The sequence below is a fragment of the Cherax quadricarinatus genome, chromosome 16 (genome assembly GCF_038502225.1).
Source record: "Cherax quadricarinatus isolate ZL_2023a chromosome 16, ASM3850222v1, whole genome shotgun sequence".
NCBI classification, from domain to species: domain Eukaryota; kingdom Metazoa; phylum Arthropoda; class Malacostraca; order Decapoda; family Parastacidae; genus Cherax; species Cherax quadricarinatus.
In genome coordinates this window covers 14,514,965-14,541,612 of record NC_091307.1, presented here as the reverse complement: position 1 = coordinate 14,541,612, position 26,648 = coordinate 14,514,965, and the positions used below count along the sequence as shown (strand labels likewise).

The window sequence follows — 26,648 nt, the reverse complement described above, 5'->3', positions numbered from 1 at the left end:
ATATATATATATGTATATGACTTGCACACATTCAGAGGATCATATGTAGGGTACGGTGGGTGGTGGGTAGAGATGTGTGGAGTGGGTGGGCGTTAAGGGGTGTGGTGGGAGCAGGCAGAGAGCCAAAACTGATTATATAGCGGTTATTCCAGGACTGATCCCAACCAGTAACCTCCATCCCACTTCCCAATTGTTTTTCACACCTTACATTACGGACAAGTTGGACGACACACGATGTGACGTGTGCTATTATACCTCACACGTTACGTTATGGACCTGTCATTGATACGTCCTGTGACGAGTGCAACATTACTCCACGTACTCGCTCGTATTGCTGTGGAAGTTGCGTCCAGAGACGCTGTAGCGAATGATACATCAGTTATTATTATAAATATGGAAGCGCTGGCGTGTCGTAACTCTGTGTGACCCTTAAGGGTTTAGCGCTTAGTTATGATTATAATAATTGTTGAACGTTTATTGAATGGGTCTCCAAAGGTTTCTCGAAGGCGAATTATGTGGCGAGCTGACTTCATTTTGTTTTCGTTTTCCACTGTTATCCTTTAACCCGAGAGATTAAAAAGATCTAAATTTAAAGGCTTCTTTATTGGTTTCTCTCTAACTGATTAACATGAGTAATTATATGAGGAATATACGAGTTTATCACTGGACAGGATAGATGGCCATTCAGCGGATATATGAATTCACAGTGAATAGAAGGTTAGCTGAATGACTAATATTTGGGTTTATCATTTGTTTTTAACATATTAATGTTGGGAGAGTTTTATCACGAAACCTTTGACACACTGGATAGATGGACACACAGCAGATAGATGAATACGACAGATAGATGACGACACGTCTTCGTAATAAGATACCAGGTGTTGCATGTATGTCTTATTCATCATTGTGTCAGGATTGTATACCATTACCACTACTATAGACATGCACTGGTTGGACGGACATACAAATAGACATGGTTTTCCAACATACCTTCGCGATCAAATATTCTGGCAAGTAACAAATTTGAACGAGTGTAAAAAAACGAAAATTTATTACTGTCATATTTAAAGAAAGAATTTATCTTGTGTTGGGGATATAAACAAAACTTGGCACCTTCCGACACCTGTCCTTGTGTGTGTGTATTTACCGATTTGCATTTGCGGGGATCGAGACTCAGCTCCTGGCCACGCTTTTTAGACAACTTCGATCGGCGCCACTGATCTCTGACCATGGGCCTTGAAGCTGTATATTGAGTTTGAATCCACTGCCTTATCCAAGTCATTGCACTTCTTAACCATCCCGAGACTGCCTGGCCACTACTGGGTTCACTCTCTTCTTGGCGTCCAGAGCTTTATCGTACTGTGTGTTTAATTACACACGTTCTCATAATTTCTTTATTAATCTTTCACTCATGTTCTTGACTGCTCTCCATCACAACTTTTATCAAAACTATTTTCGCTGAAAATACGTAATGCATTCAGTGTTTGACCTCATAATAATTTCTGCTTTTAAGGACGGGAAATTGAAATATGCTCTTGACAGTCTCACCAGTGCAAGATTCACATTTTGCAGTTTCATAAAGGATTATAGAGATGCAACATAAAGTAACACCGACATGTGGTAAAAAGACAACTAATGCGGTGAAGTCTTTATTAATGCAATGTTCCGCCCATCAGTGGGCTTTATTAAGTACATAGTACAGTGAGAAATTACAGCTTGAGTAATGTATCTGGTACCGGTAGGTAGTGAGGTGTAAATAGTTAACTGCAAGCGGCCTGCTAGCTCATGTTTTATTCTACCATGATGTGTACAGTGGAAATGAACATACCACAGTTTTGTTTGATGGTAGATAACCCCGAACACCTACTTTTCTTGAAATAGTAGCTCGGGTCTGTCTCACACCATGATGTGGGAGTGAGTGTTGTGGTATTGTGCACATTGTTTTTGTAAATTCTAAGAGGATGGAAAGATTCCAAGAGGTTTTTCCAATGTAAACTTGGTCACGTTCACCCTAGTGCAGTGATCCTCAACCTTCCTACACAAGTGGGCCACATTTGATGATCAAATGTGTGATGAGGGCCGCATGGTTTTGTTGACACTGTGCAGTGTGGAACCTACATACGAGTGAATTTATAGTCTCATGTGAGAGCCGTATTCATTTCCTAGAAGGGCCACATGCGGCTTGTGGTCCGCAAGCTGGGGACCCTGCCCTAGTGGATGATGTAGACTCCTGCATCCCTGGGTCCCGTGTAGAGTGTTGTGATTCTCATGATGTCTCGGATGGTTTTGGTGTTAACCACGACAATATCAGTGCTAAATTTACCAACACAGTGACCCATATACTACACAAATCCATGACATTCAGGAGGGCCTCTACACCCAACACAGGACCCAGGGACGCAGCAGTCTACAACATATCCTGTGGTGAACGTGACCACTTTTACATTGGAAGAACTACTAGGAATCTTCCTGTAATGTTGGTAGAATTACCGACAATATATAAAGTAAAAGGACACAAGTGCAACTAATGTGACATTTTTATTGTGGCAACGTTTCGCTCTCCACGAGCGAAACTTTGTATGGACAACATCAACGATGCTTGAATGCCACACCGCAACACGCATTCACATGTTACAGCGAAAGTTGGAATAATAGCAGAATGCTGAAGTTACTTTTCTCGCATCAAACACGTAAAAGTTCACATTTTTCTTAACAGGATAAGTCGCTCAAAGTGTGGATGGACTCCGAAATATGTTGGCCAAATCTTTTTTCGTTGAGAAATGACGTTACTGATGTCAGTACAACTAGCCGATAGTCTTTACTGTCTTGTGTCCTTTTTTTTTATTTATTTATAATTATTATTATTGCTGGAAGTGCTAAATCCCTAAGGTCATACAATACCTGGAGATTGGGAATTAATTACGTTTGATTCGAGGAATAGCAGGCTAACCCTAATACCTCTTTAGTCAAGAACTCTTCGCCAGCATCACGACACTACCCTAGAAGAGTCGTTTCCCAGTCAGCCGTCCAGTACACACCTGTTATCCCTGAAGTATCTGGGTCCTGGAATCAAGTTGTCACTCGCCCGGCAGTCATCAGCTGTTAACCCCACCCCCCCTAACCACCACCGCCACAACACACACACACACCATCTAGACATCTCAAGTATTCATTCCCCTTACCTTGGGAGTAGATTTTTGGCTACGTCGAGCCCTACATCGATCCTCCACGAGCTACCCTGATGGGTGCATGCCAAGCCTTGAGATCGGTCAGAAATTAGCGAACAAATAGAGATAGCTTGAAGAGTTGTCTGTTGGGTTGGCGCCCGTTAAACATGGCGAGCCGAGTGATGCGCGCGCCAAACTTGTCAAGGATTCACAAGAACTGTGAGGAGTTAAGATACAGACTCACCTTGACTTACAGCAGGGATGACTCAAGGCTAATGTTATGGCAGCAAGTGACTTGTATAATACAGTTTATTTACCTATTTTTATTGTTGAGCAGTTATTTGCGTCACTCTTCTGATGGACTTAACCTTCCACCGCGTGAGTGGTTCCAATTCCCCTATTCTCACATGTGCAACTCTTGGGTATCTTTAGTGAGGAAACGTTTCGCCACACAGTGGCTTCATCAGTCCATACAAAGGAGAATCTTGAAGAACAGGAGGAGAATGAGGTAATCAGTCCCTCAACCTTGAGTCGATGTGGTCAGTCCATCAATCTTGAATAGAATACGGCATATGCCTAACCCTTGGGCACGACCTACTTCCACATTGAACAAATGTGACACCATCTACAACTGCTGCACCTCTCCTGCCTACGGTTTATAAGCTCCTTCTCCGCTCATATGCCGTATTCTATTCAAGATTGATGGACTGACCACATCGACTCAAGGTTGAGGGACTGATTACCTCATTCTCCTCCTGTTCTTCAAGATTCTCCTTTGTATGGACTGATGAAGCCACTGTGTGGCGAAACGTTTCCTCAATAAAGATACCCAAGAGTTGCACATGTGTCTATTTATCAACGTGTCGGTTCTCTGAACCATTCATCTACAATCCCCTATTCTCAATGGAGAATGGACATATGGTCGGTCTCGTCATTCTCTTCCGAACGCGCTTGTGCTAGACTATTGTAAGTAATTTTTTTTGGCTATCACCCCCGGCCACTTAGGAAACATTAGTCTCAACCTTTTGGCACTGCCCTTTTTTTTTTTACCTGTCTCACTTGTCTGACACCTCTTCTTTGATTTCCTCTTATTTACTTAATTTTACTCTCGAGCAGATAATTGTTTTATTACCTTCTGATGGACTTTAATCTCACTCATTTCCGTTTATCTTCTCTCTTACCTCTAAATTTTCTGTCTGTAAGAGACAGGGATATCTTGTATTGATCTTAATTTACACGACGAAAGGCAAGAAGGTTTGTAAACAGGCAGATTGGAATGTGGATGGTGTTTCTGAGTAACCAAAGGAGTCAGTTATATATATATATATATATATATATATATATATATATATATATATATATATATATATATATATATATATATAATATATATATAATCTTGTAGTCAGCAAGACTGCACAAACGAGTCTACGGGATTCACCACGGGATTTTCAGTTACTTCCCTTATTACCCTAAAACGCTGAGAGCATTGTTATGTTCCCCCTTACACTGAGAAGGTTGTTTTGTTCCTTCATACTGAGAACATTATGTTCCCTCCTCACTTAGAACATTGTGTCTCACAGTCTTAACGTTGTTGTCTCACACAGAAGATTAGTATGTTCCCTCCACACTAGATACCGTTGTTATTATTTGTTCCATGATCACGTTGTTGTTATGAGTGCGGCTGACTGGTGTTTGTGTTGTTCCCTTGCAGCATCGGTCTGTCCACGGATGGAGGCGGTAACGGTAGTGGCAGGAGGCGAGGCCGTCCTCGTTGTCTCCCTAGAGAACGTCCAGGCAGCTAAGATCTCATGGTGAGTATCCGGCAGCTTCATGTTCAGCATAGAGGATGCAGTACGTGAGTGGGAAAGGAGGTAGGCACGTTCACGTGAGAGCAAAAGTGGGAGGGAGGTCAGTGCGGAGAACTATCTTAGAGGGTCTAGGTATAATGTAATGGTATACGCTGCGTTATAATTATCAGCTAACACTACTTTAATAATAATAATATATGTCGACAGACATAGCTCGATATATTCGTCTCCACAAGTCTTCAACATTCTAGGGGAATTTATAATGCCGTTATTACAGTATGGGTTTAAGAGCAAGGATATTACATGTACTGAAAATGTAAGCATAAAGCATAGCTTAAAAGTTGAAGTTAGGACATGATTTTTCTCTGAAGGTGAATTGAGTCTGTCTCAGCAATAAGAGACTTTGCACAGCATTTCAATCCTGACCTTATCCGGGTTTTGGTTAGCATTACTACACGTGTCTCGTACTGATGCCCATTGCTATACCTTCACTTTTAAGTTCTTCTTATCCTGTTTCCACTCTTATAGTCAAGGTTGCCTTACGTGTGAGTAATTGTACCAGGTTATACAGAGGAAGTTGAAAAAAAACATGACAGTAGGAACGTGTGTGTGTGTGTGTGTGTGTGTGTGCCGTCACACCATGTCCTCAGTGTTGTGGGTATGATACGACACAGATAAAGGGAGGGAGGGGGGGGGGGTTGGACCTTTGGCAGACGCACGAGGGGTGCCGTTATGAGTAATACTTGGGCCTGGGAGCAAGTGTGTCATAGTGCGTGTGTTCGTGCGTGAGTGCATTAATAAGCTGTGTTTCCAGTTTTAGAGCTCCAGCTCCTAGACGCGCCATTTAAGCAACGTAGTTTACCCTGTATATTTTGTGCTACATCATACGTAGATATCTACGTTTGAATCTATGTATTGAGTTTGATTCCTTGAGTACGTCATACTAAAGGAACATTCTAATGTCTTTGTTGATAATCTAATTATTCAGCGTGTCCTCTTTTTCTGGTCCCTCTCACGTCAAACAGTGTTGTTCTTGAAAACCTTGTCAGTATTCCAAAGTACTTTATACGTTGTGATCATATTTCCTCTGACTTCGTTCTTAAAGCGATCTGAGGTTCAGTTCCTGTAAGCCTATCCGTGTTGTTCACGTTTCTTAGCTTTGGTGCCTATCTGACGATAAATTTCTGGACTTTTTCAAGCCGTCAGCTGGCGTAGGTGCAAGCTAAAAGCCGGTGCCATGTACTCGAGGATTGAACCGACGAGTAGTGTACAGCGTCTTGATTGAGTACCTGCTTTAATTACTGATAGCAGGTTTTACATTTGTCGGACGAACTTATGCCGTTAATTAATATTAACTTATGAGTGTGTGCTCCGTGAGAGAAGTTAGGTTTAACATCTACGTTTAGGTTCAATTTTTTATCCAGGGTCTGCCGTTGCTTCCCTCACAGGTGGTACTTCGTCATCAGTCACCTCTAATAATCTTCCACCTCTCATTGCTTTGAACTTATTGTCGTTTAACTCTAGAAAAATCTCGCTGGGCCATTCCTGCCGTCTGAAAGTCTTTTCCTACACTCTGCCGTCAGTCCATCGTTTCCTTATCTGCTTCATCATAGCGTCCGGAAATAGCGACACTTTAATCAAATATGGTGGAAGTCCTAGGACTGATCCTTGGGGAATCATCGCTTGTTTCTTTTTCCCAGTCACATGTTTCACTTTTTACCGTAACTTTTCTCTCTTGTAGTTACCTCTTTAACCATTTAAGATCTTGTCCCTTTACTCCGGCTTGTATCGCTAGTTTGTACGTATCTCTAGTGACGTACGTTGTCGATTGCCTACTGATAGTTTAAAAAGACACAGTCTACCCATGTCTGTTTGACCTTCCTAATTTCCGTCATCCTGTCGTAGAATTTCAACAGTTTAGGGCCTCCTTTCGGTCTTCTAGCAGTCTAGTAGTCCAATTCATAGTATATCCTCACCAGCGCTTTGTACAGGACATCGGTTTCTTCTCTTATTACACAAAGATACAAGAGATAACGTGTGTCCTCATAGTTTTAGCTGTGTCTCACTCTCTGAGGTTCTTCATGACATCTTTCCGTGGATATGGACACTTACTGCAGAGCAAACCTTTATTTTTAGACTACGCGTCGCTCAGAATTATGTTTAATAAAACTTACTCCTGCGCGAAACGTCGTCTAAAATATTGCACTGCATAGTACGTCATTGTCCGCTTGTTGCCCAAGTCTCCATCATCCTGCTGTGTTATTACAATATTTTCCAGCTCTATTTATTTCTTATTTAATTCTCTAAACTTCTGGAATTGGTTATTGTTCATTTGTGAATACCTGATATGTTCTGTTTATTAACTCTTTTCAGACGTCTTTGTTGTTTTCTGTGACTAGCTCTCTCATCTTCAGGAGGCTGATTCTCCACTGCCTTCATGATATGTGTTACTGTGATTAAAAAAAATCAAGAGAGGCGTGTGTTTATTATACGATTAGCAAATTTCTTGCGTTGAATAACCTATATGGATTTTGGGCTTCTAATAAATTTAAAGATTATGTTACCAGCATCGATTTTGTTGCAACAGTATTTATTTTCTTTTAATTTAAATGCGATTTTATTAGCGACTAGGCTCACTTTTAAAGTATCATCACTCATAATATTCGACACTGACTTATTGCTCGCTCTTACACTCAGTGCTTGGCGCTCACTCGCCCTTCAAAGAATCTAAATGCAACGGAATTACCATCTGGATGAGTGAAAAGTCAGGGGCAAGGAGAGTGCTGTCTACCCCTTTACCAGCAGAGCGGCGCCTTACACTATAACCCATACATATAGAGACTACGTGATGGTGACTGTACGCCATTCTGTTGCATCGACCTTGGTTATAAAACTGTTCAACAGCCTCCCATCAAGCATTAGGGGAATTGCCAATAAACCCCTGGCTGCCTTCAAGAGAGAGCTGGACAGATACCTAAAGTCAGTGCCGGATCAGCCGGGGTGTGGCTCGTACGTCGGACTGCGTGCGGCCAGCAGTAACAGCCTAGTTGATCAGGCCCTGATCCATCGGGAGGCCTGGTCATGGACCGGGCCGCGGGGGCGTTGATCCCCGGAATAACCTCCAGGTAACCTCCAGGTATAATGAACGTGAAGTGTGCATCACTCCATACCCACCACCATATAGAGCAGCCATATCCTCGTGGCTGTGAAAACGATAATTGGTCGCCGCGTGTTGTGTCACATTGTACGCAGCTAATAACTGGATGATTCGTAGCACGTGGCATCATGCGTCTCTTAGTGAAGAGTTATATCATCTTTACGATATATCGTTTCCGTTTGGTGATTCGTGAATCGCCACATAATTACACCAAAATTCGTGTCTCATTTGCATTGTGTGGCATTATTTTGGTATCTACGAAGGATGATTATAGGCTTCCTTTTTTTGAGGGGTCTTGAACATAGAAATTAAAATTACTAAACTTGCTGTCTGGCGAAGCGTGGAGTGAGGGACTGTGACTGAACTGGATAAATTAAAATGAAAAAGAGGAGATATGAGTATGGGTGATGAATATCTCAACAAAAACAGAACACCCCACTACGGTGGATCAAAGCTGAATAAACTTAGAATCCAGATGTCGTGTTCCGTTTAATTATGGCTACGTAAATACCGCCGAGAAAAAAGTCACCTGAGACAGGTCTTGATCTCAGTGGTTCCTATGGACCTCCGAGATCACGATGATGCTGACAGTGGTGTCGGCAGACATTTCAGCGAAGGTGGGGTGACCCTTGACCTTGTGGCTGCACACAGCAGCAGTGACCACGGTCTAGCCGTGCTGGACTCCAATTTTTGTGTATTTTTTGGCCTTTGTGCTTTTTCTCCACTAATTAATCTTGTTTACGGTCCCCCAAATTTCCGAACCCCAATATTCATAGCCTGTAAAATTGATTTGTGTAAACGAAATTGTTGGGTCTCACCTTATATAATGGAGGGGAAACTATGGCTTGTTTCAGTCCATTCAGGACCTAAAAATGTCTTGTAGTTTCGAAAGTGTGGATAATTCGTGAAAAGTTTCAGCTACGGCTTTGTAATTTTTGCTACTGTATACGTTTGACGTTATTTAATGTGCACTCTCTTAGCCAGCTGCACCATCCAGCACTTGATTTGTACCCAGCCTACTTACTCAACCCCCCCCTCCAGAAAATAAACATTACCCTCTGCTTCTTCATGCTACTTAGTCTCTCTCTCTCTCTCTCTCTCTCTCTCTCTCTCTCTCTCTCTCTCTCTCTCTCTCTCTCTCTCTCTCTCTCTCGTGTACCCTAAGATGACCTCATCACGTACCAGTCACGCCTCGGTGCTCCTCTCTGCTTCGTTCTGTCGTCTTCTGTTGCTGTGATGGTTCATAGGCTTAAATTGCGCCTTACTAATTCCAGTAATATAGTCACCAGTAAATTTCCGTAATAACTCAAAATGCATGGGAAATCTTGAACGAATTAGTAAAAAATTAGAGAGAGAGAGAGAAAGAGAGAGAGAGAGAGAGAGAGAGAGAGAGAGAGAGAGAGAGAGAGAGAGCACATGATGCTTGAGGTTGACCTGTCAGGTGTGCAAAAGAGAACAGCTCTGACACTTGTCATTGTTTGGGAGTCACACACACACACTAACCCTGACGCCAAGGGTTTCGAACGCCGAAGACATGTCGAGAATTTGGCTAGCGGAGGTAAACTTGGCACACCGCGTCACCCGTCTCTCTCTCTCTCTCTCTCTCTCTCTCTCTCTCTCTCTCTCTCTCTCTCTCTCTCTCTCTCTCTCTCTCTCTCTCTCTCTCTCTCTCTCCATCAGTCGCAGTATTATTCACACAATCTTAGCATTTCCTTATAATAATAATACAATAATAATAATCATTATCGTACTAGAATAATAAAATAGTAGTACAATAATAATATAATACAGTAATAATAATAATAATAATAATAATAATAATAATAGTAATAATAATAATAATGCAACCCTGCGTGTGGGTGTGGTTAAATGCCAGCTAATGTGACATAAGCGTGACGCACGAGGAGCTAAATTTTGACGAACGAGGTTATTAGATGGCAGTGGTGCCATCACCGTTATCATAATCATCATCAGCATCATCTCTGCCGGAAACAGCATAGTCAGTTGTTCCAGAATGATCATTGCTACCTTGAAGGTACCCACAATGAAGCTACGTGGTTCCTTGCTACTTTGATAAATTAGACACATGTGCAACTCTTGGGTATCTTTATTGAGGAAACGTTTCGCCACACATTGGCTTTATCAGTCCATATAAAGGAGAATCGTGAAGAGCAGGAGGAGAATGAGGTAATCAGTCCCTCAACCTAGAGTCGATGTGGTCAGTCCATCAATTTTGAATAGAATACGGCATATGAGCGGAGAAGTGGCTTATATACCGTAGGCAGGAGAGGTGCAGCAGTCGTAGGTGGTGTCACATTTGTCCATGTGGGATCTTAATACTTGGGAATTCTTCGCTTGCCTAACCCTTGGGCACGACATACTTCCACATGGACAAATGTGACACCACCTACGGCTGCTGCACCTCTCCTGCCTACGGTATATAAGCCACTTCTCCGCTCATATGCTGTATTCTATTCAAAATTGATGGACTGACCACATCGACTCTAGGTTGAGGGACTGATTACCTCATTCTCCTCCTGCTCTTCACGATTCTCCTTTATATGGACTGATAAAGCCAATGTGTGGCGAAACGTTTCCTCAATAAAGATACCCAAGAGTTGCACATGTGTCTAATTTATCAACATGTCGGTTCTCTGAACCATTCATCTACATTCCTTGCTACTTTATTGACACCATTAAACTAGTAGTTCCTTGCTACCTAAATAAAATCCAAGGTGAAATTCCATAAACTTCACAAATACTGACAAGTAGTGTAATGCACTTAAAGGAAGTATTACCCTATAGTATGCCTACTGTTACATGCTAGGCTACTGATACTACTACCACCCGCCCATGTAAATTTCCCACCCATTAATAAAGCTGGTCAAAGTATTTACTAGGACAACCTTGGCAGTGTGATACATTCATCTATAACCCTTGCTGAATTATTGTTTTCATACATTCGTTTTAAATATTAATTTATCGAGCTAATTTTTTTGCTTACGGTTCTTTCTTTGTTAGATAATATCAGCACCTTTATATCCACATTTAATTATACCTAAATAAAGGGCGTATATGTGAGATAGTTTAATGATTCCCCACCTTATATATATATATATATATATATATATATATATATATATATATATATATATATATATATATATATATATATATATATATATATATAAGTGTAAAACGGAAGCCTGTAATTGTTTTACATGATGGTAGGATTGCTGGTGTCCTTTTTTTCTGCCTCATAAACATGCAAGATTTCAGGTACGTCTTGTTACTTCTACTTACACTTAGGTCACACTACACATACATGACGAACATATATATACACACCCATCTGGGTTTTCTTCCATTTTCTCTCTAGTTCTTGTTTATTTCCTCTTACCTCCATGGGGAAGTGGAGCAAGGGGCTAGTAACCTCTTCTCCTGTATATATTACTAAATGTAAAAGGAGAAACTTTCGTTTTTCCTTTTGGGACACCCCGCCTAGGTGGGATACGGCCGGTTTGTTGAAATATATATATATATATATATATATATATATATATATATATATATATATATATAGTATATATATATATATATATATATATATGTATATTATGCAAATATAGCAAACCAAACGACACAGGATGCAAAACAACCAAGGAGGAGCTGTCATTCTACTCCACCGTGGTTGTTTTATATATATATATATATATATATATATATATATGTCGTGCCGAATAGGCAGAACTTGCGATCTTGGCTTAAATAGCAACGTTCATCTTGCCATATGGGACAAGCGAACATTTGTGTATGCAATAATTTCGCCAGAATCATTCTGAACCTAACGAAAAAAATATATTTCACTGTGTTTGTTTAGTATTAAATTATTGTAAACAAATCTAAAATATATATAGTTGGGTTAGGCTAAAATAAATTGTTTTTGTTATAATAAGGTTAGGTAAGTTTTCTAAGATTCTTTTGGTGCAAAATAAAAAATTTTTACATTAAGACTAATAAAAAAAATATATCTTTAAACGTATAAGAGAAAATTTTAAAAAGGACTTAATTTTAAATGAGTTCTTGCTAATTGACCAGTTTTACATATTCGTCACGACATATATATATATATATATATATATATATATATATATATATATATATATATATATATATATATATATATATATATAACAACAAAAAAATATAGGGAGGTACCACCTCTAGAACTGGACTGGGGAGCCTCATCCTCAGAAAAGACAATAAACGTACTTCAGGGAAAACTCAAGGTTCTCCCCGGAGCTGTTTGAATATTTTCTTCTCCTACCACCCCCTATATATTTAAGCTACATGCTAACTTTATTAATAGACAGAATACATTTACAGAAAACACAAACATGAATACATTGGTACAATATATCAAAGGTTATGAATCTCCTCCAGCTCCTCCGAAGCTGGACGCGAGCCCAGTATGCAGCATATATTTCTTTTCTGGATGGCTACGCTGAGGCGCTGGAACATGAAAGTGGCTGCCCTTGGGTCCCTGGTGGTGTCGATGTGTCTGGAACCCAGTTTTTTAAGGAAACGTGTGGCATGTTTTCCCCATGATCCCAAGGTCTCTGATCCCACTGGGACAAATTGATATTGTTGGCTTATGTCTTTGTACTTGCCGATCTTGTACTCCCTGTGGTCAGCAGCTCCTCCCTTTCGCCCGACACTGTGTTGAATATAGGTGTCCGCCAGTGTAGACACACAGGTATAGTCCCATGATAAGAGCTTGCCATTCTTCCAAGGATAGATAGTGATCCCGTCGGGGCGGTTTGTTAGGTTGTGGGTATTGTTGGCTGCTAGTGATCGGGGCTCCCTTTCAGCTGGGCATCCAGCTGTAGCAAGGGTTCTCTTTATGATGTCGTTAACCTCATTGTGTCTTGCATGCCAGCCCTTGGTTTTGGAACAGTTAAGACCATGTAGGCCATATTGGTCGATTTGCGCATCGCCGCAAATATACGTATATTCCGTGTGAATTGGGGCAGCAAGGTGCAGAGCTACTGCAATACGGAGGGTCTTAGGGTTGAGGCGCGTTCCCCTTGCCGATATGGGAACTATTTGGAGGAAGTCCCCGGAGTGAAGTGTGCTCACAGCCTGGAGACGGGCAATCTCCCTGTCTGATATTGCAGCCCTGAGCATATTGACAAGCACCTTTTCAGCGATGGGGGCCATCCCAGCTTGACTGTAAGCCAGTGCTGCACTGGGGTATATATATATATATATATATATATATATATATATATATATATATATATATATATATATATATATATATGTCGTGCCGAATATGTAAAACTGGACAATTAGCAAGAACTCATTTAAAATTATGTCCTTTCTGAAATTTTCTCTTATACGTTTAAAGATATATTTTTTTCATTTATGTTAATGTAAATTTTTTTAATTTTGCACCAAAAGAATCTTAGAAAACTTACCTAACCTTATTATAACAAGAGCAATTTATTTTAGCCTAACCCAACTAAATATATTTTAAAGACGTTTACAATAATTTAATACCAAACAAACACAATCAAATATATTTTTTTCGTTAGGTTCAGAATGATTTTGGTGAAATTATTGCATACACAAATTTTCACTTGTCCTATATGGCAAGATGAGCATTGCTATTTAAGCCAAGATCGCAAGTTCTGCCTATTCGGCACGACATATATATATATATATATATATATATATATATATATATATATATATATATATATATATATATATATATATATAATGTCGTGCCGAATAGGCAGAACTTGCGATCTTGGCTTAAATAGCAACGCTCATCTTGCCATATAGGACAAGCGAAAATTTGTGTATGCAATAATTTCGCTAAAATCATTCTGAACCTAACGAAAAAAATATATATCATTGTGTTTGTTTAGTATTAAATTATTGTAAACAAATCTAAAATATATTTAGTTGGGTTAGGCTAAAATAAATTGTTCTTGTCATAATAAGGTTAGGTAAGTTTTCTAAGATTCTTTTGGTGCAAAATTACAAATTTTTACATTAACATTAATGAAAAAAATATATATTTAAACGTATAAGAGAAAATTTTAGAAAGGACTTAATTTTAAATGAGTTCTTGCTAATTGACCAGTTTTACATATTCGGCACGACATATATATATATATATATATATATATATATATATATATATATATATATATATATGGAGGCAAAGAAGGGAATGTATGAAAGTATAGTAGTACCAACACTCTTATATGGGTGTGAAGCTTGGGTTGTATATGCTGCAGCGAGGAGACGGTTGGAGGCAGTGGAGATGTCCTGTCTAAGGGCAATGTGTGGTGTAAATATTATGCAGAAAATTCGAAGTGTGGAAATTAAGAGAAGGTGTGGAGTTAATAAAATATTAGTCAGAGGGCTGAAGAGGGTTTGTTGAGGGGGTTTGGTCATTTAGAGAGAATGGATCAAAGTAGAATGACATGGAGAGCGTATAAATCTGTAGGGGAAGGAAGGCGGGGTAGGGGCCGTCCTCGAAAAGGTTGGAGGGAAGGGGTAAAGGAGGTTTTGTGGGCGAGGGGCTTGGACTTCCAGCAAGCGTACGTGAGCATGTTAGATAGGGATGAATGGAGACGAATGGTATTTGGGACCTGACGAGCTGTTGGAGTGTGAGCAGTGTAATATTTAGTGAAGGGATTCTGGGAAACCGGTTATTTTATATAGCTGGACTTGAGTCCTGGAAATGGGAAGTACAATGCCTGCACTTTAAAGGAGGGGTTTGGGATATTGGCAGTATGGCGTGATATATTGTGTATTTTTATACGAATATGCTTCTGAACTGTTGTGTTCTGAGCACCTCTGCAAAAACAGTGATTATGTGTGAGTGAGGTGAAAGTGTTGAATGATGATGAAAGTATTTTCTTTTTGGGTCACCCTGCCTCGGTGGGAGACGGCCGACTTGTTAATACATATATATATATATATATATATATATATATATATATATATATATATATATATATATATATATATATATATATATAATATGGTATATACAGTACTTGAAGTTTAAGGGATGTATTTCAAGTACATGTTGCTATATGTTTATCACAGATTATAATCCGAAAATCTCATCCAGCTCCTCAGAGCTGGAGCGCGTGTCCAGGATACAGCAGGCATTACCCCTGTGAACCGCAGCGCTGAGTCGCTGGAACAGAAAACTAGCTGCCCTGGGATCCCTTGTTACCCTGATGAGTCTCTTGCCTAGCTCCTTAAGGAAATTAGATACACTCTTTTCCCATGGGCCAAGGGTCTCTGAGGCTGTGGGAACAAACATGTAATGATTGGCAAGTTCACCATATTTTCTCGACTTCTGGGGCTCCATGAAGGTGGCAGCTGCCTCTCCTTCCTCCCTGGTGTATTGAATGACACCCGCCCGCGCCTTTCACTGAGGCGCGGGCGAGTGTCACGCTACCATTCTCCTGAGAAAACTTCACCTCATTTCTCCTGTTCCTACCACGACTCCTGATGACGCACTGAGTAGTGTGAAAGTACTTGAGCTAAAGATTTCCACCCCCGTGGCTTGTCTTGCGTGCATATATATATATATATATATATATATATATATATATATATATATATATATATATATATATATATATATATATATATGGTATTAATAGTTTTACTCATACACATGTTTATGAGTAGCTGAATGTTTGTGGTAGTTAACATTTGTGTATTTACCTGAGTGGGAGCATGTGTGGTGCCTTGTGTATACACCTCCGCTCACACCTACCACTCATTCCTTCCCTCGTACACTCAACATGGTGGCCATCTGGCCTGCCTGCCCGCATATCCTCCTTCCTCTCTTCGCCCACCCTCTAATTCATTTTTTTTTACTTATAAGTAGTAATGTCAACATACATACACATGTTGGTATATAAAACCCAACATAGTGGCACGACATACAGACATAAGTACCAATACATACTTTTTGTATCAAGTTTTTAACATTTTTGGTTTCTCCATTGACTGTCTGCACTCTGTAAAACGCTGATCATAAATTAATGATAATATAACTCGGTAAACCTAACGTTGCCTCAAGAATATAACGTCATAATACTGTAGCTGGAACAATACACAAATGGCCTGAGTTACTTGATTATGGTCCAAGTCGGACCGAAATGTCGTCATAAGTTTCAGTCTCCTAAATGCGGATTATATGTGTACTGAAAAGAATTATATATTATTTTTAAAGGGGTGGACCGGTCAGCCAGCAGGCCTCGGTCAGATGATCAAAAGCTCCAGCTGCGGGTCATCATATATAAGACATACGTCAGGAAACACTTGTTCTGTTTCCTGACAAGCCTTACCTACCTAACCTAACCTAACCTAACCTAACCTAACCTAACCTAACCTAACCTACCTAACCTAACCTAACCTAACCTAACCTAACCTAACCTAACCTAAATAACGTTTGTAGAGAAATTGAAAGGAAAATCATGTGTATAATACCGATTTTAATATTGTGTTTTAAGTACGTGTGTGACGCATCTCTGTTGGCATTTTGACTTGTACATATTTTGGAATGCTGCTCACGTTGGTAATGTTGATATCTAATGTACTGATTCCAGGAAAGTTGTCCTCTATCTACCTTCACCTTCCGTTACTCTTACTTATTTTCCAGTCTAATCCATCATTAACTAGTACTCTCTTGTTATCTTAACCTTTTATTATCACCTCTTGTCATCTGTTTTATACCCACTTCTGCCTTAGGTGTTATACTCCGCTGATATCTTTTATATTGTTCTCCCTCACGTGATTTACTCACCTTTTTGTATACCTCTCATTATTTAGACTGTACCCCCTCATATTTACTGTACTTCTTTCCCACACGTTTATACCGTTCCTCATTCCTGTATTATCCCTACACTCTTCATCCTTGCTGTACCACCAACCCTCTGTGATATACTAACTAATGCAGCAAGGTACTTTAGTTGATCTCCCTCTCTCTCCAAACGCGCGCGCGCACACACACACACACACACACACACACACACACACACACACACACACACACACACACACACACACACACACACACACACACACGCATAGTGAACACTCGTTTGGCAAATCTAAGAGTAGCTTTCAGGAATCTTAACAGTATTATTCACATCTTTATATACTACCTATATTAGGCCTGTCTTGGAGTATGCAACACCAGCATTGAACCCTTGCCTCATAACGGGCTCGATAAGGTAGACAGGAAGAAATTTCGAGAGGAGGGGAACAGGTACATGCGGGCACAATTCGAAGTTAAAATAACACAGATGAATTACAGGAATGTCAAAGTATTTCTTCAGCCTGGGAGTTGTCAGGAAGTGAAATAACCTGGACGGGGTAGTGGAGGCAGGCTCCACGCATAGTTTAAGAATAGGTATGCCAGGGCTGCACAAGAGAATAAATTCGGCTAGTGGCAAGTTGAGGCAGGCAGGGCCAGGAGCTGAGTCTATACTGCTGCAACTGCTAATAAGTGAGTACCCAACGTCCTTTTTTTTTTGAGGGGGAGGGGGAAGAAAGGGAGACTGTACGTGCGAGGTGTAATACTGCCAGAACGGGACAAAGGTAGTCTGGAACCTGAGAAAAACCAAGAAGGGAAATAAACAAGAGACACAAATAGATGATAAGATGAAGCCACGTGGTTTGGGCAGCGTTTGTTTACACCTGAGTGCACGAAACACCGCTCCTCTGGGAAGATGTAAAGGTGGCTGTTGCTGCTTGCCAAATCTTTCTTTTCCAGATAGCTGTCTTCATGCTCCTGAAGGGCTCTTGATCAACGGAAGCGGAGTAAATATCCAACTTTGAGACAAACGTTATTACCTCCCATTCCCCATGAATATATCAGTAATAATTCCATCATCGCACTCACTTGAGAATGAGTGCCAGGGCAAGGGACGCTACTCTTATTAATGACAATACACCTCATGTGTTTTTTCAGTGTCTTCATTATGACGCATAGCTGTACCCATCCTGTAGACGGTACATCCTGATAAGAGAACATTTTTTGCACTAGAATTTAGTATCGTTTAAAACCGACGTTGACACGAAGGCAGAACGTTGATATTACGGAATACAAATTTGACTAATAATACTCACCGTTAAGGCATTGTTGCATTTGTTCCTTTTTAATATATTAAATATAATTTATGTCATTTTAATAATCTATCCAAAAAATAGCGCATATAGAAAAGTCGGCTTAAATTCGAATGGTAGAAATTAGCGTAGTGTCGTAGGGCAGGTAATGAGGTATTGTCCATCCTTACACATCTTTGACCTCGTGGATGGAGCGGGGATGGAGGTGCACTCACGTTAGTGTAGTATTACATCAAATGATGGGCCTCGTGGGTGATGGGCTGGTGGTGGGCAGCTCAGCTTTGTTTGTACACATGTCAGCGCTCCCTTTGCGGTATTTTTAGTGTTGTGTGCTCAAGGCTGTGGTGAGTGTTGTGGCCAGCACTAGAACGGACGCGCGCGTGCACACACACACACACACACACACACACACACACACACACACACACACACACACACACACACACACACACACACACACACACACACACACACACACACACACACACACATACCTCTTGGTACTATCCTGGTGCCTTCTACTTCCTCCAGCCACATCGTTGGTACGAAAGAGGGAAATGAAATCGCACCGAAAGAAACATAACTGTTTGTGACTTGAAAAAGCCCACTGTGTGGGCGAAATGTTGTCAATAAAGGATCACATTAAACTGCATATGTGTTTTTGTTTCCAAACATAACTCTTAATGGGAAGGTGAAAGTAGTGCTCACACTTCTCTGATACTGCCGCTACCCAACGCAACATAAAAAATAATATAAACTTCAAAAACAACAGCAGAAAAAAAGCGAAAACGCCAGTGATAAACCCATCCGGCGCCACTACTACCGGTTCGTTACCCTAAGCCTAGGAAGTCAAAGAAGCTATCCTCAGAGTTTCTCCAACAATTTCAATAGACTTGTGGTTGCGCGGCATAAAAAAATAAGAGCCGCCATGGCCAAAATCCAAGTTAGTGAACGAATTGATTCTTTAATGTTTCGTCTGCAGGAACGGAATGGATTCTCATTCTCATTGTTCTTAATGACAGGCGTGTATGATATTCTTACACTGGGTAGTGAGTAGGAAGGGATTCATTGACAGGTGTATTGCATTTAATAGGAATGATTAATTTTATTAGATTGGTCACATTTACCTTCCGGTAATTAGTGTAAAGGCTCTGAATGTTGTTGACGCTGTCTAAGATGTTGACATGAAACATCATATCCTCGAGCCGTTCTGGTGATGTTGATTCTTTCATGGTCTTAGCACAGGTGTGGTGCATAGAACACATGTGCAACACTTGGGTATCTTTATTGCAGAAACGCCTGTATTCCACTGAAGAAGCAATAAAGATACACAAGTGTTGCACGTGTGTCATGAACATCAACTTCCCGGTGTTGTATACCATCAATAATATGAAGAATTGATGGACTGAGCACATCGACTCCAGGCTGAGGGACTTATTACCACAAACTCCTCATTTTCCACTGTTAGTCTCTGTATTGGACTGAAGAAGTCATTGGCTGGCGTAACGTTTCCTCAGTAAGGATTCCCAGCTGTTGATGCACAAGCGTCTCATTTGTCGGTTTTTAAAGCCATTTTCATCACAACAGTAATATGTAAGCACAGGTGTGTTTCACCACGCTAGTCTGTCATAATCAGCCGCAAGCTTCAATTCTTCCATAAAGTTTGATTCCAGTGTACATTGGAACTCTATTAATGATCCTCATCGTCATGTTCTGGAATACTTCAAGCTTCAAAATGGTTAAAAGTTAAAATTATAACCTTAATTTTTAAAGGGGTGGACCAGTAAGCCACTGGAAGGCCTGGGTCACATGACCAAAAGCTTCAGCTGCGGGTCATCATATGACTTAGGCCTACGTCAGGAAACACTTCTGTTTCCAGACGAATCTTTCCTAACCTAACCTTCAAGCTTATTACTCGCCTAGTTGTCTCTAGTCAGGACAGTGTATGATGAAGCATTAAACTCGTGTAGGTCACTCAGCATAAAAGAGCTCGATCCTATATCCGCTAATAACGACCGTCTGTGACCGGCCAGGCTGTTGGGGCTAGCATTTACCCTGCTAGAGAGGAGGGAGGACGGGTAGCAGCTGCTCGGACAGCCGTGGGTCAGACCTGGCCACTTGTATTTGCTATCCCTGGCACTCCTGGCACCAGGCGTGGCTCTCAGTATGTTTTCATTACTGAGATTAATTTAGTTTTTTAGTTTTACCATGTTTTCCTGACTTGTGCTTCACCTGTTGAACCTCGCCCAATGTACCTCATTCACCTGTTGAAGCTTCGCCCAGTCTACCGAATTTACATATTAAATCTTCGCCCAGTCTACCGAATTCACCATCAGAAACCTCGCCTAGTCTCCCTGATTTAGCTATTGAAGCTTTGCTCAGTCTACCTCATTCACCTGTTGAAACCCCTTCCAGTCTACTTGATTCACCTGCTGAAGCCCCTCTTTATTTCTGAAGCCTCGCCCTGCCTCTTTGCTTCACCTACCGGCCTTAATCTACCGTCTTAAAAAAAGGAATCCTGGTACAGGGGATTAACTGTCATTGTGTGTGTGTGTGTTCCCACACGTTCTGTAATGTCTAGATCACAACTGTGTGGAGACCAAATTGTTAATTGGTTATCGACTACTCGAAGGGTCAATGAAGCTACATGTCGCCTCCTCACCATCAGTGAAAAATACTTTAATTCCTAAACTCCGTGTTTATATACAGATGTTGAGAAATGGGTTTACCAACTAAGCTTATTATTTATAAATTTAAATATAGGGAACACTTAGCTGATAAAAGACAGCAAATCGTCTACACAGCCGCCCCTGCAGACGAGGTCTTGAATTGTTGTCATGATCATCTCTCAACAGGCTGGAATAGATCATATTATATAAACAATAATTTACCCCTAAGGGGTGTTATGTCAGCATATTTCATTCACTGATGGCTGACAAACTTACTTGTGTGGGCTCAAAAGTCTGCACCTTACTGCCGACTATAGATTGATTACAAACTCCTTGCGACTCAAGAACTGCGCAGTCCCCCGCACTACAAGAAATTCGTAACCTACCTTGCTCTTGTAGCGTGAGCTATGGTGTTCTTCACACCTTCGACAGATATCGGTGACTTGATAGAAGCTGAAGTGTCCTTGGATGTCCACGTCTTCCATAGTCTAGGAATACACACACTGGTACACTATGTTCCACAAGATTTGTCTTTATTGTTCACAATCTTATCACTAAAGAAGCTGATCACACTTCTCTTAAGTGTTTATTGTGTTTTATGAGACACTTTGTTCACACTAATGCACAGATCGTTCTTTGTTGGTTATCCTGGCGTCAGTGTCACTCTCAGTAGAGTCAAAAAAAAGTAATCTGAAGACGCCACAACGCCCCACGCCATCACTGCCCCCAGCACAAAGAAAAAGCTGACCTAGTACTTTTGCTTCCTTGCCACTTCCTCCATGAATCAAAACAGAATGTTTGATTCTTGCTGTCTTAAGCATAGACAACAATATACACTATCTTCACCATGATAATAAAGTGGGAGCAGGATTTTCCTTAATTGTCCTGCTAAGGTAAGAGATGTACTGTCTCTTATTAAAATACACTCTGCAACACTGGACTGCAAGGAGCGGCGGTCGCTTGACCACGTCGCATACTCGTACTGCATCTGCGATCAATTACTCGCTGTAGCAGTAAACAAGATATTTGCCCCTTCTGAGAGGGCTGGGCCCCTCAAGGCTGAAAGGGGCTGAAAGGGGCTGAAGGGGGCTGATACCCCCTCCTAGAGAAAATTTCTCCACAACAGACATACACCCTCGGTGTATATATTCTGGGGAGACCACTTCTGCATGGGGACGGGAACTAAGTGGAGGATAGAACTGCGCCGCAGCAGTGATAACTGTGAAACCAAATTTTAATGTTTGAAGGCCTCGGTCAGATGACCATACGCTCCAGTAGCGGGTCATCGTATGACTAAGACCCGCGTCAGGAAACAGTTGTCCTGTTTCCTGACTAATTTTACCCAACCTAACCTAGCCGCAGCAATATATTCAAGTTGGACAAATTTAGATTTAGAAAGAACATAGGGATGTATTGGTTTGCCAGTAGAAACTCACAGGTAGCAGCATTAGCGTTAAGGATTTTAGGTAGTTTTAAAAATGAGTTGGACGGTATATGACAGGGTGTGAGTTAGATCTGATGATGAATAAGACACTTGTGAGTTAGATCTGCCTAGCATGGGCCGGTAGGCTTACTGCAGTGTTCCTTCGTTCTTGTATTCTTGTGTATGAATGTATGATTTCAACGAGGCTACACCACTGATACATAGGTTTAAAGTATAACCTTGGCACTTGCTGATATTTATACTTCTTGATGTGAAGCCAGACAACCTATTAACTTTACTGTGAACACTTGCGCGGTAAAAAATCTGTTTGCTTTGACAGTCTTGAAGAGCATGTTCTATAAACTTAACCATGAATCTCACTGTATGACTCCAGTAGGTTTAACATTTCCCCTTGTTTATGATAATCTGAGCTGTGATGTCAGCACGCCTTCTGGGAGGACATTGGTTATTCGAATTCATGATGGTGAAAGCAAAAACGCTCACTCGGAACGTGTTTGCTCGGATTTCATCCTCTTGTCTGCAACATTGCAAGCTTCTGATGATGTGTTGATTACAACATGAAAGGCCTAGAGTTACTTTCAACGCCCCGTGGTTGTTTTGCATCTTGCGTCACTTGTTCGAGTTTTTTTTTTTTTGCATAACAAGAGAGTATATAAGAACATTTGTCATTCTTTTACCCGTTGCTAACAAATTTGGATATTTGCTCAGAATTTTTGGCATTTTATATTCCTTAAGAAAATAACATGGCGTATAATACAAGTCAGTATACCATGTATATCTGTGTTTCTCAGTGGACATTCAAGTACATGGTGTTCAAGACCAGGGGTACCACATACTTTACGTTTAGTTTGGTAGTCATCGGTGTACATGTCAAACTGACAGTAGTACTTGTAACCAAGCCTAGGCCTAACTACTACAACTTCTGTCTATCTGTTACTGCTGCAAGTTGTTTAGTGAATGTACTTTTATGCAGGGAAGAGGAGAACTAGCAGGTGTAGTAGAAGAGCAAGAGGGAAAGGTTGCAAGAGAAGAAAAAGGGGAAAGAACAAGAGTGGGGGAGAAAGGAGAGCAAAATGAGGAACAGCAACAAATAGAGACAGAGAAGGAACAAGAGAAGGAGGAGGAGGAGAGCAAGAGAGAGGAAGGAGGAGGGTGGAGAGTATTGGTTGGTTGCGTCATTGTTTAGCGAGGCTGGGATGGGTCTATTTCCATCAGAGCCACCACTACCACCACCCTCACCTTGTCGAGTGCATCTTAATTACTCACACGCACGCACGCACACACTGTCAATGAGCAGTATTTCTGGCCTCGTAGAACACTGTGACCTTACCTATTGGTGGGTATTATTTATGCCGCCACTTACGTCAGTCACCTCGCACCAGCTGGGCAAACTGGTGACCAAAGTGGAAACCCAACTGATACCACGTCAAGGAGGGAAGAGTTAGGAAAACTTGTGGTATAAAGAATAAGGTGCGAGGTGGAGGAAATGAGATAAAGTAGAGTGAATGAGACGTGAGGTGGGGGAATGAGACATGAGGCGAGGGAATGAGACGTGAGGCGATGGATATGTGAGGTAGAGGGAATTAAGAGGAATTATTATTACCCTCCTTTTTAATTAAGGCATGTTCTCGTCGCCTACCTCATGTCTCCTCCGGCTTCATTTTTTCCCTTATTCTCCTGCCCCATGTCCTCTTACCATGATAAACTACCATCACCCGGCCTGGCGGTCGTCTTGTTACATCTGGCTTTCCTCCACCACAAGTCTTCCTCATCAATATTACTCTTTTCTTTTTTTCGTTTTTTCCTACCTCGCCATTATTAAGTTGATTCACTTCTCATAGCTGAATTTACTCTTCCCTCTATTACAGCCTGATGGACTGTCTTACATAAAAGATTAAGGAGTAGGCTTTTCGATATACGTTTTATGAGTGGAGCCACAGTTCACAAGGTTTGTTTGTTTCACTCCTGGTATATTCACTGAAAGTTTACCTTGGTCTCTTGTGGATTAGAGTATTCTTGATATTGGCGATCCACCCACATTCGATCGACTATAAGCCTATAGCGCCGATCACCACTACCCCAAAGCAGTAGTAGTAGTATATAGTAGATGAATATTCATTCACATATGATATGCAGCAGAAAGTAGGACGAACTCACCGCTCCGGTGAACACTGCTGTATGACAAAGGATGCTCATTTAACCATGCTGTAAATTCAAACTAATCCACATCATATTAACATTTGAATTTGGCAAAATTGCTAATTTTACTCGACATCGCTTGCGTGTGTTGTCCATTACAGCATTCAGTAGCACAGACATCTTTATCTGACTGCATTACACGTATGTGTGCTGATTGGCGCTGTAAAGTCATTTTTTTTTTTTAGATATGACTACTAAGTGTGATCATTATTTAATGGTAACTGATTAAATAGAATGGCAAATGCAAGTAGAATGGAATCAGAAATAAGAAAAAGTGAGTGTAAATAAAGAGACGAATGGACGGGGTTCACTACACTCTTGAAACGCAGGTCGAATCGTTCTATTTATTCATTCAGAATTGTTCATTACTGCTGATCTTGGGTTTAAAAAATGAATACCTTTAAGTTAAATGTTCTAAATAGTACAACGACTGTTGAAAGACATATTGGCTAGGTTGAAAGGATGTAATCAAGAAAATGTACTAAACTAGCATGGGCTACGAGGGTCGAGTCGTGGCTCCTGGCTTATCTTAGCTACTACTCAAACGATCGCACTCTGTTCCAAGACTTGTGGTGTAGATTTAAGAATACAGTGGTAGGTTATGTAACAGTGGTTAGTGGTAATATATGTGGAATACAATCGCAGGTTAGGGACACAGTCCACATAAAGTGACAATTGTGCTCAAGCTGACAAGTGTCTTGTATAAAAAATTATGCTCTGTAAAGGCAGTTGTATAAAAGGTTTCTGCTTTATAAAAGCTGTTGTATATATAGAAGGTTTCTGTTATGTAAAGGTTGTGGGTATAACACGATTTTGTTATGTAAAGTTCCTATTTTATAATACTTGTTGTATGGTTACCTGGAGGTTATTCCGGGGATCAACGCCCCCGCGGCCCGGTCCATGACCAGGCCTCCCGATGGATCAGGGCCTGATCAACTAGGCTGTTACTGCTGGCCGCACGCAGTCCAACGTACGAGCCACAGCTCGGCTGATCCGGCACTGACTATAGGTATCTGTCCAGCTCTCTCTTGAAGGCAACCAGGGGTTTATTGGTAATTCCCCTAATGCTTGATGGGAGGCTTCTATTTTATAACACTTGTATGGAAGGTTCCTGCATGTATAACAGTACTTCAGGTTGTAGCCTGAATAAGCAGTGTAGCAGGTTGGTCGGTCTTGGCCAGTCTTCTCCAGATGGTGACCCGGCGGAATAAACAATGCAAAACATGTGGAAGGTACTGTCAACAAATTTGACTGAGAATAAGAAAAGTTTCTGGAAAGAAGAACTAGACTAGAAGAGAGTAGGATCACAAGAATATATTAGTAGTTAGAGCACTAAGTCTCGATACAGTTGATTGGAGATACACTCCTCTTCACTGGACCAATTTCCATTACATTCCGTCCCTCAGGCGATGTATAATATTGGGATTTGAGATTACTCATGTTTTTTTTTTTTTAATAATAATCGGGTATTAGATAATATTTTCAGAAACTGTTGAATGTAGGTGATACATATATTTTTTTTTTACACACGGACAGTCTCCCAGCGAAGTAGGGTGACCCGACATGGAAGAAAACGCTTTCACCATCATTCATTCAGTCACTATGATTCACGAAATCGTAACAACACGGATGCAAGCAAACCACGGTACGTGTGTTGTTAGAACCCATGGCAAGTGAATCGTAAAACTCCAGGCCAGTGCTTAAGCCACTGGGCCAGCTGGCTACAGTAACATTCACCCAACTAGGTATATTTATACACCATAGGAAAGTTAGCATGGGCCACCACTGTGACCACAAATTCAACCTTTTTACAGATAAATCTGTCTTTCCAGAAGCATGATGGCATCACAGCGCAGAAATTTCATGTCTGGGGCGAGAATGAATAAGAGAAGCTGCTAAAAATTAGAATGAAAGAAGTATTGGAATAAGGGAGTGAGTGAGGAAGCAGCAGTGGTGTAGGAGAGCTGCACTAAGATATAGCAAGCAGGTGGACTTGAAGTGCTGAAAGCCTGCTTTTGTTTAATG

The 26,648-nt window shown here is 40.9% G+C and overlaps 1 protein-coding gene across 15 annotated transcripts in view; it reads left to right on the top strand.

Moving 5' to 3' along the window:
* The window catches only part of LOC128688939 (titin homolog), a 748,574-nt gene that overhangs the window by 166,753 nt on the left and 555,173 nt on the right, over window positions 1-26,648 (top strand). For all 15 annotated transcript variants that reach the window (XM_070085630.1, XM_070085629.1, XM_070085628.1 and 12 more), the window contains one exon: window positions 4,882-4,981. In XM_070085630.1, coding sequence (XP_069941731.1) covers window positions 4,882-4,981 — 100 coding nt within the window. The remainder of the gene's footprint in view (window positions 1-4,881; window positions 4,982-26,648) is intronic.